The sequence below is a fragment of the Chamaea fasciata genome, unplaced genomic scaffold (assembly GCF_029207755.1).
Source record: "Chamaea fasciata isolate MVZ Bird 193981 ecotype frontalis unplaced genomic scaffold, bChaFas1.0.hap1 SCAF_6, whole genome shotgun sequence".
NCBI classification, from domain to species: Eukaryota; Metazoa; Chordata; class Aves; order Passeriformes; family Sylviidae; genus Chamaea; species Chamaea fasciata.
In genome coordinates this window covers 32,894,126-32,910,056 of record NW_027094091.1, presented here as the reverse complement: position 1 = coordinate 32,910,056, position 15,931 = coordinate 32,894,126, and the positions used below count along the sequence as shown (strand labels likewise).

The following is a 15,931-nucleotide window of genomic DNA, read 5'->3' as shown; positions in this document are numbered from 1 at the left end:
ACTATGTCTCGTTTGACGAAGCCAACCTGCTTCATGATTTATGGATAAGGCGTTCAGAAATTCAATTGAATTCAGGAATTGAGACTGGCAGACTTGCTTTCTAAGGAAACCGTATTGTGTCCTGTCTCAAGCATGGCACAGACTGAACTGGTCTGTGCAGGAGTTCAGGACTGATATCCTGGTGAGGTGAGGAAACTCATTAGTTTCTTACATTGCAGCTGTTACTGAATCACTGTGGCATGATCTCTACTTTAACAATCCTGCAGGACAGTGAGTGCTCTTAAATCAGAGTCATATACCAGCCCATAGTTGTTTTGCTGTTCTTGCCATGTTTTTGTGAAAGGTAAATAAATGCTTTAAATAGGAGATGGAAGATGCAGTGTCACAGCAAAGTTTTTGACTTGCTGATAGACAGTATTTCTCAGGCAGCAGCCCCTGATAAATCTGGTGTCTTTGCCAAAAGCTTCTAATTTCTCCCTTGGGTAGAGAGGAACATGGGCCTGAGGGAATAACAGGTAAGGAAATACAGAGCAATACATAATTATCAGCACTTCACTATTTTTAGTGATGCTGCTTTTGTTCCTGTAATAAATTTCTAGTTGACTAAATAGATAAAAGGAATTTGGAGGCAATTAATTTTTTGTTTTTTTAACTTCAAAGTCCAAAACCAGCATAGAATCTTTCTCTTCAGTGGTATTTTGCACATTTTACTAACGACTTTGTAACCTAAATTTAAAAACTTCTACGCATGATTTTTTTTGATGGGCAGTATCTCCTGTAATTCTTCAGGGGAGACAGAAGAGAGACTACTGAAAAACTTAACTTACATAGGTGTAAGAGCATTCCTGCCTTGTCCCTCCAATACTCCCTGGTGGTTTTGGTTTGGTCACTTTTACCATGAATTCGTGAAGAGACAATTTATCAGGATCTTGGTGGTTTGGAATATACAGTTGCTGAAAGCAAAGGGGAGTTGGATCAGCTGCGTGCATTTCCCAAGCTGTCTTGACTCAGGTTAGCTACATAGTGGGTTTTCTTACTTTAGATTTAGGAGAAGAGTACTACTAAAAATAGTTTCCCCATATCACATCTTTCATTGGTGGTTTCTATTCATATATATGAAACATCTATTTTTATTTGTACATATATCTGCACATAAACATTTCACTAGCTCTGTAATGTTCAATTAAGCTTTTTAAGCATTACGTAAGAGCTAAAAATGGGTTAAGATCTGATGGGTATCTGTCTAATCATTCCACAGAGCTATAAAATGTCTCTTGACTTTCCAATCTCTCTTTTGCCTTCTTTGCTCTAGTCTCCATCAGTATATTTCAAACTCTCTGTACTAGTCTGTCTTTCTCAGTTACAGCTGTGGTCTTTTTTCTGGGTTTTGTTTGCACTGCTTGCTCAGTGTATGTAAGAATTTTTTGATTACATATACTTCTATTCGGTTATTTGGTGACCTCAACTGACAAAAAGGGATATTAAGATTTCCTTTATGTCTCCTGTTCCCCCATATTAAAGATAAACTCTCCCAGTACCAGCAAAGAACCTGTGGTAAATCTTTTTCTTTCTGAAGCCTGCTTCTTGGAAGCCTCAATTAACTTCAACACAAGAATTGTATTACTAAACCTACCCGGCAGCTCTTTGCAGCACTGCCAGGCAGTCTGGGTATGAATCGAAGGTGTGGAGTAGCACATTCATTGTTCCCAGCTGAATGAGCCCTCCCCAGAAGATGAGTATGTCCAGAAATGATAGCTGAGCAGTCTGAACCCCTTCATTCACCCTGCTGGGTGTGCTCATCCTTTCACCTGGGTGCGTTAAGAGCCTATGATATTAATCAGAACGGCTCCAGTCTCAGAGCTTATCTACATCAGTGGTTTTAAAAGTGCACTCTTCTGTCAGCATCGCTGCATCTGCACAATAGATTTTGCTAGCTTAAGCTTTGACTTCTAGTAAATTCAACTGTGCTGCCAGAATGTTTCAGTACAGACCAGATCTCTCAGTACTGCATTTTAAAGCATGTTCTTGAGCTGTGCACATACAGAGAAAAGATTTTGATTCCACCAAGTTCAGGTGCAGGTGTAAGGGGTTTCCTTCTTTTTATAATGCCTGTATTTCTTCGGTCCTGGATCACCCTTCAGGATCAGTTTTTTTCTAAAAGTTTTCTAAATTCTTCTGAACATAGCTAATGTGGTTAAAGAACTTCATCTTGGATTTCCTACTATTCTAGACTTCTTCACGATAGGAGGGACATGAGCCCCTGTACTGCACTGTGTACATCAAGAAAGTTTCTAGACCCTATCTTCAAATGCATCTCATGCCCTCTTTCTGTTTCGACAAGACTATCTCAAGTATCCAGACAATTCAACAAAAAGTTAATGCTTGGAAGTGCCTATGCTGGAACTGACGTTTTTGCCCTTAAATAGAGAAAAAGAAAATCACACATAGTTTCATATTGTGTATAAGACCATGCAAAAAATGGATGCTCCACTTCATATTATAAAGGAATTAGAAATATTTGTGACAGGATAGAAATTAAACTACCTGCTCATCCATCCATGTAGTCCATATGGACTTGTCTGAGGCATCTTGACTGTCACTGTAGGAAAGATTTCCTTCTTCTGCCTGTGCCTTCTGTGTCCTGTAATGAGTGGAAGCCTCCAGTATTCTTGGCTTTGTCTTGCACCTCTGCTTGCTAAACATACTTAATAAGAAATACTATTACATATTGTTTCATTCCGGTGTGACTGAGCTGTGGAACTGCTCTGCAAACTCCTATTGGATCGGAAAGGATTTAATTGATAATTGGGAAATATTTTCATTATTCAGTTCCAGTTAATTGTCAATGTAGTTGGAGACCAAATTTTCATTTATGTTGTTAACAATAGAAATAGCCCATTCTTTAAAGGTCACCTTCAGATCTGTTGCTGAAGTAAATTGTTACTTTAATTAGAATGATTTTTAATCAATGCATGTACTGAGAAATTCTGAGTATTATATGAAGTGGTAATTTAAAGGAATTAAAGAAGCAACTTCCTCCGAAGGCATAAAATGAAGCTGCTCAATATTTCCTGTAGAAGCTTGTGCTTATTTTGCAAAACTGGAATCATTTGGCAGTGAAGCATATTTTGAAGTTGAGACTTGGTTCTCTGACATGTAAGTGTAGGTGCTGTCACTGGACTCTCCAGCAGCCGGTCAGCTTCATCTCCACGGTTGAAATTTGGGAGCATGTGGAAGCACAGCCAGGTGCCTTACCTACAGGTGACACACACCGCGGAAAGAGGAGGGCAGCAGGAGGTCATTCTTTGTTCTGCTTCCCCAGCTTCCTGAAGGAGGCTTTCAGTTATTAAGGGTTAATTGTTCTTTAAGTAGTTAGGAGAGAGGATCTTCATAGTCAGGTAGGGTCATACCAGAGTAGGCTGTGTGGCACTTCCAGAGAGCAATGTGGTCCTTTGAACACAATTGCTAATTAATGTGGGAAATTTTGTGTTTCACATAGTTAGCCAAAGAACTTATTTAAAAAATGCATTATTCTTTTGTTTGTCCTAATCAAAGTCTTAGTTCTGTTGAAACTGGAGACAAAACCTGAGAGGTAAGAGTGGAGTAGGGTGATTACAGGACAAAAAGTTTTTGTATGACCTCTAAGGTAAGGCTAAAAATCTGATGCGATGAAAAGGATGCTTTGAAAGAGAGTTAGAACAGGGATTACAGAAAGGAAGTGATCCAGCAGGGCAAACAACCTCCAGCCTTTACTGTCTGCTGATGTTGGATTGTGCTAAAGAAGAGACAATTAGAGGTTGTGACAAGAGGACACAGCTTGCGCAGAGAGGGAAGCAGGAACCTGGGGAGTACAGAGGAACACATGACAGCTGATACCATCTGAATAGATGGGATCGTTAAATTCAGTAGTAGGGATTGCTAATGTGGACATAATCAAGTTAAACAGTTCTTTTCTACAGCTTATGGTGGCATTTGTAAATAATTTTTCACACTACTGCATTAATAGTAGTAAGTAAATGTTGTGACACTTTGAATATAGAGTACTAATTTCTGTGGGGATTTTTCATTATGTTTGGGAATTTTCTTATTTGTATCTGTGTGGTTTTGATTTGTTGCTATTTGTGAAAGTCAGTCAGGGGGGCAAGGGGTTAACTTTGAACAAAACAAAGTTCTTGAGCATTAAAACAATTGTCATGGCATAAATATCTTACTAGTCATTCTTTATAAAGATGAGCCACTAAATGATTCTCCAGGTTACCAGGCTGCAGCAGTATCCTCATCATATTGAGACTGGGACTGAAAAATCTGGTTACCTGTCAGATCATAAGGAAAAGAAGAATCTTGTGAATGTCTCCTGTTACATGGAATTTCAGTTTTCACTATGAGAAGCTGTGCTTGGAAACCAAGGCTGATGCTGCATGTGTATCCTATGTCATGCAACCACAGCAATAGCTTCAGCACCTACACCGAGCTACATTTTTTCTTCCCTCTCCCGCAGGTCCTCAATGACATCCTTGTTACAGTTTTCTCAGGTCCTCCTTTCATTTCCAGACACCTTCACAGTAATATTTTCAGCTCAGTCTTGTGACTATATGCCCAGCTCTTGCATGTCACATGTAATATACTTCATTTCCCTTATAGTGACTTGAGAGATGTGTTGTTTTTGAAACCTCACTTCTGTCAAATTGTTTGAAATTAACTGTGAGTTGTTGAAGGGGGACTTGAATGATCGACAGCCTGTTCAGATGGTGAAGCTGACATACTGATAGCTTTGTTCTCCAAACAGAAATGCAGAAATGACTGTGCTGTGCTCCCTGCTTGGGGACTCAGGGACTGCAGCACCTTTGCTGATGTTCAAGGTTTGTTATATGTTGTTCTTGTGTCAAACTCTCCATCGCACTTGTTTTAGTTTTAAAAATCCTTAGATTCCTGTAGATTTCTTCCACAACAAAAGAGGATTCTGTGGAAGAGCTCTGAGCACGTGCAAAAGTAGATTTGGGAGACATAATTCAAAGGAATTATACTTGCGTGTGTTAGGATACCATTAAGATAGGTTGAGTAAGAGCACAGTGATGGGAAAAAAGCGTGTAAAAGATGAGAAGGGAAGGAGATGATGGCATAAAGAATGAATTTTCAAGTTTAATGGAGCTGAGGGAACTACTTGGGCCTTTTTAGTTGCTGCCGAGTAATGAATTGCCCAGTGCTGACCCTATGAGTTTATTACTTTGTTCTGAAGTAAATGAGTCACAAAGTTCTTCCCTTCTGAAGTTTGCTTTGTTCTCTTCCTCCACTTGTTTTTTCTCTTAAACTCTTCTCTCTTGCTATGTTTGCTGTGTCACTTGTCTTCCCCAGTGGTGCCATAATGAGTGGTACTGAGTGCTTCTTTCTCCACTTTGTGTCCTGAGCTTGTTTTGTTATTCATTTTTTCTTCATACTGCAGCATTTCTGCTCTCCTAACTTTCTTCCCCTCTGTCTTTTCATGGCATATTCTCACCCTCCTTTTTACTAAAGGAGCACACCCTATTGTTATACTCTTTTGGTCTTTGTGTTCCCTTTCTCACTTAGCTCTTTCAGCCCTTTGAGATAAAACGCTTTTTATACAAATTCCCCAAATTAGAGGTAGATGCTTCTGCTCAGGATCAGGGTTCATGACAGTTCCTGCAAACAGTTCTTTCCCTCTTTCCCTCAACTCGCAAGGATTTTGATTTTAAGTAATGGCACCAGTATTGTTATAAAATAGGCTCTGTGACTAACCAGGATGCTGCAGAACTCTTTTATCTTGCTGATATTCCTGACTCCTATTGCAAGAAACTTCTGTAATACAGAAGAACATAGAGTGCATTCATTTGTTGTTTATTCTGTCCCTAATGTAGTTAAGATTTTTAGATAGACTATGTAAAGCAACTTTTGTATTAACATTGCATCCTGTTGTGATGGTAGATATAAGTGTTCTATTCCCCTGACCGATGCAGAAAAATAATTTTTACTTGTCTTACTTATTACTCTTTTTTTGCCTGTGTTTTTTTTTTTTTTTTGTTAGGGTTATTTTGTGGTGATTTTTTGTTTGTTTTTAATTTGATTCTAATATATAGGGTTAGTTAGTGACTTAAGGTGGCTTCTTTTAAATTTTAGTTTGTGAACTGTCTGACAGGCCATCTGTTTCTCACTCCCCCTTAGGAAGGCTGATTTGGGATGCATTCTCTCTAGTTTCTATGCTGGAAGACAGACTTTTTATATTAAGAAGTGAGTTTCTAGATATGATGACCTGAAATGTCCATGTATTAAGAGTCATCAGTTTGACTAATGGCACACCATGGCTACAGATCATCCTAAGCACCTCTTCAAAGTGTCATTTTTCCAGCTCAGTTGATTTCTGACATATCTCACTTTATCAGCCATTGAAGTGGAAATTTCATCACTCTTTTATGCTTTTTGAGTTTTTCTTAGTATTTGTTTGTAATAGGTTTTATGGGTGATTAGTTGTGCGAATTGTGAAGGGTTTTTTTGTGGACAGATTTTCTTAATTTTTGCATATTGTACCTAAGCTTTTTAATCTACTTGTTAACATGTATCAGTTGAATTTTGCTTTGTTCTTCTGCTATTGAGAGGCTGTTAAATACTATATCTAGTGCAATTTGTAACTAATGCAATATTTACATTTGTTTAACCTGGTCAACAATGACAGGTACAAAGAAAATTATTATTAAATAAAAAATAATGGCACTTGCAGACTTGTATCTATTGAGCAGCACTACTTAGATGCTATTTTCAGTAACTGTTGTCAATGCTGAGAATAGGCACTGTCTGAGCTCCCAGCCTGTAAAATCCTCTGCTCTTATTCCAGAGAGAAATCCAAGCCGCCTTCCACCAGAAATCTTAGGGTTCTTGTACTGCGTGTGTTTATGTAGAATCATGAAAGCAGATTTGGTTCCCATCTAAGCAAGTGTTCAGACTGTGCTTTTGCCTGGGAGTCAATGTGAAAGGATCAATGACTCTTCATTAGTAATAATGGTAATTTATAGCAAAAATTACAGTAATTCAATAATAATGTAGGTCTCTGCAGCTGGGAATACTATGATTCTTTGGAATGCCTAAGTTTTTAGATTTATATGTTGAGAGGGAAGTTTACGATCTATAGTACGTGAGTTCCTTCCCTGTCTCAGTTTTGCTGGCATCAGGGAGGGAAGAAGGGCTCTGCTCCAACAACATGCAGCTTTCCTTGCTGCTGCTTCTCCTTGAGACTGAGGAGGAGAGATCTTCTTTGTGCTTCCTTTGTATTTCAAACTCTCTTACTGTTCCCCTGTAACAAAGAAATGTACAAATTTTATCTTTCCATTTTTGAATATTTTCTATTCCAGCTCTGTATATATTAATGACTCTCATTATTCTTAGAACTAATTCCAGTTTTCCTTTGTGTGTTTAGAGATGTCTAGAATGGATATAGATGTTGAAAGGGAATATAGTAGATCCATAAATCAACCCAAGCAGAGGCATCATCTTTTCTATATAATTATCTTGTCTTTTTGGCAACAAACATATTTTATTTCTTACCTGTTTGCTATATCATGTATCTGTAGATTTTTAAATATCAAAGGACGTAAAATACTGAGGGATCTTTATATTTGTTAGTCAGGTACATTGATGTTCATTGAATCATGTTTAATGCTGGGAGAAGTTTCTCCAAGTGAGAGATGGGGAGGGAGCACTGTGTACCTTAGGCATGATTGCCATCCTGCTGCCAAACTGCAACAGCCCTTGGAGGAACTCAGAGTTCAAGGTGTAGAATGAAATGCAATAATTTTCCATAACATTTTAAATGCCTTGCAGGCATACTGAAGTTGTACCTGGGTGTTTTGGATCATACTCTATCATGACCTAAATGCCTTTTTTATATCTTACCAACTAAAATATGTCTGTAGTACTTTTCTGTGTTGCAGTGAAGATCCTAAGTATCAAGAGTTTTTTACTGAAAAAAGTTAAGTAACGGTGGTTTGTGTTTTTTTTTTTCTTTTTCACTACATTGACTTTATTTCATGTTGCAATAGATAACTAAGAGAAACTGATGAAAGACTGTCCTGGTGAATTTTAAATGCAGTGTAAAACTTCTAACAGACATCAGTCAGCTTTGTCTGTGTCTGAGACATCAGCCATTGAAACTCCTGTGGTAGCTTTGACTCTCATGTGTGAATATGCCTTGTGCTCAGTTTTAATGTTTACACTCGGTGTCTCTACGACACATAAAGTAAAAGAAGGAATTTTGTTTATTTGTTTTAATTATTAATTTCACATAACTTATCATACTTGGTAATTAAATATTGTGCTAAAGGTACTAATGTTGGCAGAGGTCTGCAATGTAGCCAGACACATAAGGGAATGAGCTCTTTGATCCCAATGACCTGATCACAACAAGAATTGCTTCTCCTTCTTTCCTTCTAAATTAAGTTGAAAGAAATCTTTAAGTTTTAATTTTAAAATGGGCATCTCCTCTTTATGGTTTCAAGCTGTTTTTACAATTTGGAGTGAGACTGGGAAAGTAGATTCTGAGTCTGCAGCCAGCTAAGCTGTGTAGAGAAATGGGCTGAGCATGACTGTATGCGAGCTGACATGTCAGCCTGGTGATCAGTGAACACCCTCCTGTGTAATTCAGCCAGGAGCCCCTAACACTGGAGAGATCACTGAAGGGGTCATGGGAGATCCCAATGCTCAGTGACACAGATGAGCATCCTCAGTTTTTATACTTTCAAAAGTATTACACAGAAACTTGACATAGTGGCACGCACAAGTGAAATATCTTTTTTTTATTTTCCGCAGTCCACGCAGGCTGTTTTACGTTAGCATTGCAATGTAACACATGCAGCAGTCTGTAGCGTCGCTGAGCTGACATCCTTTTGTGCCCGTGTTAGCAGTTCAATAGCTTTGTAAATATTGCTCTATGAAAATTACTTTAGTTAGTTGGGGTGAAGCAACCTGATAGACCATAAATATTGATATATGGGCAAAAATTCCTTGCGGATGAAGGCAAGTGTTTTATAATACATCACAAAATAAATTTAACTCTCTTTGGTTTAAGATAGCTTTTATTCTGTCTTCTTTTGCGATGTGTATTAATTCACTGATGAAATAAATTCAAAGACACAAGCCTGAGGATGTTAAGTGTTTCCTAAGACTTGCTGAGAGATACTATTAACTTTTAAAGTTAAAGGCTACTGAAAATAAACCGGTGTTTTGTATAATGCCAGATTCAGAGAGATTGTGTTCTTAAAACCTAAAAGGTTTATTTTGTGTTTGTTTTGTTTTTTTCAAAAATACCCACAAATAATCCAGTAGTCCTCATTATTCTGGCAGGATAATCACTGCTGAAGTGTCTCCATAAAGCGGTGCTGTTAAACAGCTTGTCTTTTGTTTAACCTTTTCATTCTTTGCCTGGAGAGGCAATAGATAACCCAGAGAAATGCTTTTTGACATTTTATTGAATTCATTGACTTCCGTGGGAAGCAGATCAGTACTTCTTCATGCTACAGCGTAGATTAAATCTTGGAAAATTTTAGCTTGGTATAGTAACAATGTATTGTGCAAATAAGAGTTTGGGTTGTTGGTTTGGCTTTTGTTGTGCTTTTGGGTTTTGTGAGTTTTGGGGCTTTTTTGTGGGGTTTTTTTTTGTTTTGTTTTTTGGGTTTTTTTTTGTTTTTTTGTTTTTTTTTTGTTGTTGTTGTTGTTGTTGTTTTTTAATATTATAAAGGATTTTAGAAACTTGGATAAAGATAAAAATGATTCTTCTCTCATGGTGAATAGTCATGATGGTGAATAGTGTGTGTGAGTTTTCCCATGGTGCAGTGTAGAGATACTAGGAATTAGTGGCCCTTTAAAGTCTTGACGTGCATAGATGAAAGGGGAGATAGGCTTTACACTGCAAAGAAATTCCCATGTGTATTTGTTAATAATCATTTTTAAAAATCACGATTTAGTTCAGTATTAATAAAACACAGAGTATAATATGTCTTCCTGGAAAGTACTTGCATTTATTAGTAAATTAATTGTTTTAAAATCTGAGTGTTTCATATCAGCTGGAAAGATGTGCTACCTGGGCATGCAGACATCTAAACAGTCATAAATTTAATAAATTGTTGTGTTATAATTTTTTTTTTTTTGATCTTGTAAAAAATCTCAGTTAACCACTTAAAATTTGAAAGTATGAAACTAGAAGATTGTTTCCTTAAATGAAGAAGGCTTTGGAGCTTTATCTTCAAGTCTAAACTGAGCTTCGCATAGGCCAAGAAATGCAAAAACCTTTTTGGAAAATTGCAAAACAAAATGATAAAGGACTGACTCTAGTTCACAAACTTGAATTATGGCTCTGTAGTAAATTAAATACCCTCTAAAAATATTTTAAGGGGTGACAACTAGTTAGTTTGATATTAAGTGTTTAAGTAAGTGAAGAGTTATAAAGTAACCTTATTTTTGCTGGAAAGAGTGCAAATGGAGTTTGCTGTTGCTTTGTGACATGTGTTGCTGTGTGATACGTGTATGCTTTCTCAGCAGTTTAAAGATAAAAATCGTTCTTAACTTTATTTTAGCACTTCGCTTTAAAAAACAAAAGCAACATTTCCAGGCTTTCTTTCTGTCAGAAATGTAGATATTTTGGTTGAGGGTGCAGGACCCAAGAAATGAAACTGAGATGTTTTGTTTTGAAAACTGAGAAGTGTTGTTTTGAAAATACATGAATGAAATATTAAAGCAAAATAAACAGTAATAGAAATATGATTCTTACTGTAATATTCCTTAGAAACTTGAGGGGAAGAAAATCTATTTCCAACTGTCATTTACAAATCAAATATTTTCTTGCCTTCTAGCACAGCTTACATAGACTATACTGGCTTGGATAAACCTTCCTGCACATCATGCTCTCTGATGAGAATAATTTTCTTAGAATAGAAATTACAAAAAAAAATATAGAAGTCTGAAAGTGTACAAAAATGTATAAAACCCCGAACATTAAAACCACAAGTTTCCAATAAACAGAAGAAAGCCAGATTTGCCATGAAAGTATGCAGGCTTCTCAGAAAAAGAAAAAAACAGCTTACCGACAGATAGACCTTAGACAACTAACATATTCCTGAAGCTGAAAAAGTACTATTTTTCAAACTCATTCTATGCTCCAGCCACTCTCTGCTTTTGACCTTTTAATCTGTTGTATGAAAATGAGTAGTATTTTGTTGATATTTTTCACAAGAATTTCTTTGCTAATGTTTTAGATCAAGGTAGCTCATGCATGGAGCTCTGGCAGGTCTTACGGAAGTGCTTCTCACCCATTGCTGAGCAGATCTTCTTTTCTTTCTTTCTGTTCCAGACAGTTAGGGATCAATTACAGCAATTTAGAGATCATTGTAACACATCAGTGGTTGTCTTTCTAATTTTATTATAGGTGAATGTAAGCTGAATGTAGAGAAGACTTCCAAATAAGCTGGACTGATGTGCGCAGAGAAGGAATGAAGTATGGATGTGAAGGAACGTAGGCCTTATTGCTCCCTGACAAAGAGCAGACGGGACAAGGAACGTCGCTATACAAATTCTTCTGCAGAAAATGAGGAGTGCAGAGTGCCTACTCAGAAGTCTTACAGCTCCAGTGAAACCTTGAAAGCTTTTGATCATGATTCCTCTAGGTTGCTGTATGGAAACCGGGTAAAAGATTTGGTCCACAGAGAAGCAGATGAGTATTCCAGACAAGGTAGGCAAGATGTTTGAATTCAGACTGTACAATTCATTAGTCCCAAGGCATTCATGCTGCAGGAAGAGTATGTTGTTTTGCCAGTTTCATCAGTTTTGGTAATACTCTACACACATAGTACACTTCCCTTGTATCTCCGTAAATGTTTTACAAAGGTGGGGAAACATTGGTACCATCTTTGGAATAAATAACGTATGATGCACAGGAAGTAAATGGCCTGTGTTGGGCAGTGGGTCAGTGGCAATATTGCAGAGCCAAGTGTGAAGCATTCAGGCCTTACAGTTTAAAAACAGACCCCCAGTTATTTGGCTTATTAATAGGTTGTCCAAAATTTGCCATTCCAGTATATCTAAAAATGTAGATAGTTTAAAAATTAATAAAAAATAGATAAATACAAGTGTCCCAAGAAGGCCAAGCCCTACAAATAGGTTTGTGGGAACATAGTATGTATGGATGAGCATACAAATAATTCATTAGCTTAGTGTTTTTGTATTTTAGCTTACAAAGGGCAGTAACAGAGCACTGTTCGGTGAGTAGGGTAGATTCGTTCACAATGTGTGCATTTGGGTGTGTTGGATGATTTTTTTTAGTGGTTATCTGATATATAACCAGATGATAATAGGTTCATGAAACTCACTGTTGAGTTTTTGAGCTCAAGACTGGAGTGACAGGAGAAATCTAAATATCCATCAAGATGCTCAAACTTGACTGAATGTGGTTCTCTTGCACCTTACTGTAGTTGACTGTGCTTGAGCACAGGGTTTGGAATGGATGATATCAAGACATCCCTTTAGATCTCAGGGGTGATTGAACTTTGCTCGAGTTAGGGTTCAGCACTTATGCATCACTTTTGGGTTCAAAACTGTAGTGTCTGGAAATGATACTTCTACATATCCACAACTGAGCTACTTAATGTAAAGAGAAAAAAAAAACTCATCATGAAATGTCTGCAATGAGTACTGCAGCCCAGATGTCTAAAAGGATAAAGCTAGGCCAGGAGCTGTGTGAACCTATGACTCAGTTTTCTGTTTAAAGCCATCTCCTATTTTATGCGGAAACAAAAGTAGATTTAGAAATCTTACTCGTGGTGAGACAGTACTTAGTTTAATTTTAGAAATCTAAATCATTTCCTCCATTGATGTTTTTTTCTCTGTTCTATTTAGAATAACTTTACATTAAAATTAGAGCTGGGCAGATGGTGTTGACTTCTTTGCCTACTAATGTTTGCAAGGGAAATAAAAATATTTCTCTTATGCACATGTAACTGAGGCTTGCTGCGATTCTACTCTACTTTGTGCTGTTTATTTTTGGTTTCTGTGATGTGTTGAAACTTCAGGTTATCACTGTTTTCTAGTTTTTAAGTCAGTAGTCACCTTGGCATCATTACTTTAATGAGATAAAAACAAGAGGAAGTTTTCTAAGACCTGTGCTGTAGGCACTGTAGGTACTACAGTAAAATTCTGTCAGAACAGGCATCGTTTATTTAATGAACTCATAAACTATTGCCCCACTAGAATATTTTTCCTTTTTGAATAGCAATAACGAACTGGAAGAAATTATGTGGTCTGGCATGTCTCATATGATGGTGTACTGGGGCTTAATTTTTATTCCTTTTCACTTTCTTCAGAATAGCACACAGTATTTAGCTAATGCATATTGCCCAATATGCAGCGAATTGCATGACTACAGGCCTAAAATGGCAGTCTGGGATGGATAATACCCTCTTCACCTTTCAGGGGTCTCAGCACTGTCTTCTGTGCCCATTTAATTTCCCTCATTATCCTTTCAATTCTTTTTGTGTGGCTTATTGGCTTGTGTGCTGCGGACTGCTTTGGCCCCTCTGGGGACTACCTGCAGGTTTGGTAGGGTCAGGTAATAAAGGGCTTGTTTTAGGCAGTGTATTCCTTTGATTCATCTTTGAGAATTTACAGCTTCTGGCATTGGAACTATTTTGTGGAAAAGGTCCTCAAGGTCATTTCAGTGGTTTTTAAATAATATATAAAAGATGCTTCCCTGTGGGTTATTATTTCCCCTCTGCCTAGAAATAATATGAGATATGTGGCTGTGTTGACAGTGTAATTGACAGCCTCCTAATTCAACAAGAAATTATTCTGTAAATAAAAAGGCAACCTTTAATAAATACCTTTAATAAATACCTTTAATTGGGAATGAATTAAAAAAATTAATCATGACCAGTGTTTCAATTTCTGCCCTGTGTAAAACAACAATATGAAATTTCCAGTGTCAGCTGGAAAGTTACTGGAGCAGTTATGCACGATTCTCAAGTCTCTCAGATGTGGAGGAATTAAAATCATAAAATCATAGACTCTTCTGAGTTGGAAGAGACCCATCAGGGTCACTGAGTTCAACTCCTGGCCTTGTGGAGGAGACCCCAAGAGTCGTACTGTGTGCTTGAGAGGCTTTTCCAAATGCTTCTTGAGCTCTGTCAGGCTTGGCGCTGTGACCGCTTTCCTGGGGAGCCTGTTCCAGTGCCCAACCACCCTCTGGGCGAAGAGCCATTTCCTAATCCCCAGCTTAAACCACTCCTGACACAGCTTCAGGCCATTCCCTCATGTCCTGTCGCTGGTCACCGCAGAAGAGAGATCAGTGCCTGCCCCTCCTCATCCCCTCACAAGGAGACTGCAGAGTGCTCTGAGGTCTCCCCTCAGTCTCCTCCAGGCTGAACAGACCAAGTGACCTCAGCCACTCTTCATACAGCTTCCCCTCAAGGCCCTCCAACATCCTCGCTGCCCTCCTTTGGACACTCTCCCAACAGTTTAACATCTTTCTTACACTGTGGCACCCAAAACTGCCCCCAGCACTGGAGGGGAGGCTGCCCCAGTGCAGAGCAGAGCGGGACAATCCCTTCCCATGCCCCGCTGGTGATGCTGGGCCTGATGAAGGACATGGTTGGCTCTCCTAGCTGCCAGGGCACTGCTGACTCACATTTAAAATGTCAGTATGTTTTTTATGCCTGATATTTCAGGGTAAAGTCCCTGGCTTTTTGCTAGTGAATCAGAACTTTCCTGTCTCTTCTTCCTGAGTTGTTTCAGTACACGTTTTTGTGCTTCCTCTTTCCCAAAATCCAGTTGCAGGAATTCAGAAAGGGATACTGCTGTTGGAGATAGGTGTGCTTTGTTAAGTTGTAGCTTTATTCCATGAGGTCTTTTCTTGTGGAGAGGAGATTCTCAAATTGTCTATTCCAGCCTAGTGATATTTTTCTTCATGAGTTGAATTTCTGTTGCTTTAGATTAATTACAAAAATAGAAATATGAGCTGAAAAATATGGATCTTTGTCATTATAGTTCTCAAAACAACATTTAAAACATATTGTAAAGTTAAATTGTAAAATTTTAACATTAAATTATTATATAGCTGGGGACCATCTTTTTACTTTTGAAGCCCAACTGACAAGACTAGAAGTGCAAGTAAGCAGTTTTAGGAAATTGGAACTACATCTAGGCAACATGCTTTCACTTAACCTCCACGAGAGATAAGACCTAGTTCAGTCACCTCTTTTTCTCAAGCCCCTTCACCTGATGCAAAACTGGTTTTGTTTTAAAAATTTTAGATGAGTATTATTCAGCCTACTATTTTTAGAACTTTTAAATTAGTTATTAATTTTCCCTTTGTTTATAAACCTCACAGGAGAGCCATGTAAGTGAAAGCCATGAGCCTTTTTTTTGTTAAAAGTAGTTTCAAGAAAGACGCTCAGTTTTGTATTAATCTTTGAGAAGATAATCTCATGGTTGACAATGGCTGAAGCTCCATAAAAGACTATTTACTTTAAAGGTGTGATGATATGATAGTCTCCTGTTAATGTGTTAGGGAAGAAGATGACACCTGTTTTCATATACTTTGAAGTATCCAGCTATATAGAGCAACCTGATTTAAATGTGCTTCTCTGCTTGATTTAACTGTACTTCTCTAATTGAATTCAGCATCCTAAATGCTTGTAGTTAGACAGGGGCCGTGGTGAGGGGTTGAAGGTCCCTTCCAAGCCAAATGGCTCTGTGACTGGTTTTTTGATTGTGTATTGCACTATGCCCAAGTCTCTTGCTCCATTCAAGATTGAAGCTGACAGAAGTTGAATTTCTGTTTCACGGAGAAAAGTTCCTGTGTTTAGAAATTTTATATCACTTCCTGTGTGAAGTGATATTAAGTACAAAGGAGACTGCTGTGCAAAATATCTGAAAGTGTGGCATG

The 15,931-nt window shown here is 37.9% G+C and overlaps 1 protein-coding gene across 1 annotated transcript in view; it reads left to right on the top strand.

The window, feature by feature from the left end:
• Nucleotides 1–15,931, top strand: part of TENM3 (teneurin transmembrane protein 3) — a 379,052-nt gene that overhangs the window by 49,076 nt on the left and 314,045 nt on the right. The window contains exon 3 of the mRNA XM_066185929.1: nt 11,423–11,725. Within this exon, the coding sequence (XP_066042026.1) occupies nt 11,494–11,725 (232 nt within the window). The 5' untranslated portion in view covers nt 11,423–11,493. The remainder of the gene's footprint in view (nt 1–11,422; nt 11,726–15,931) is intronic.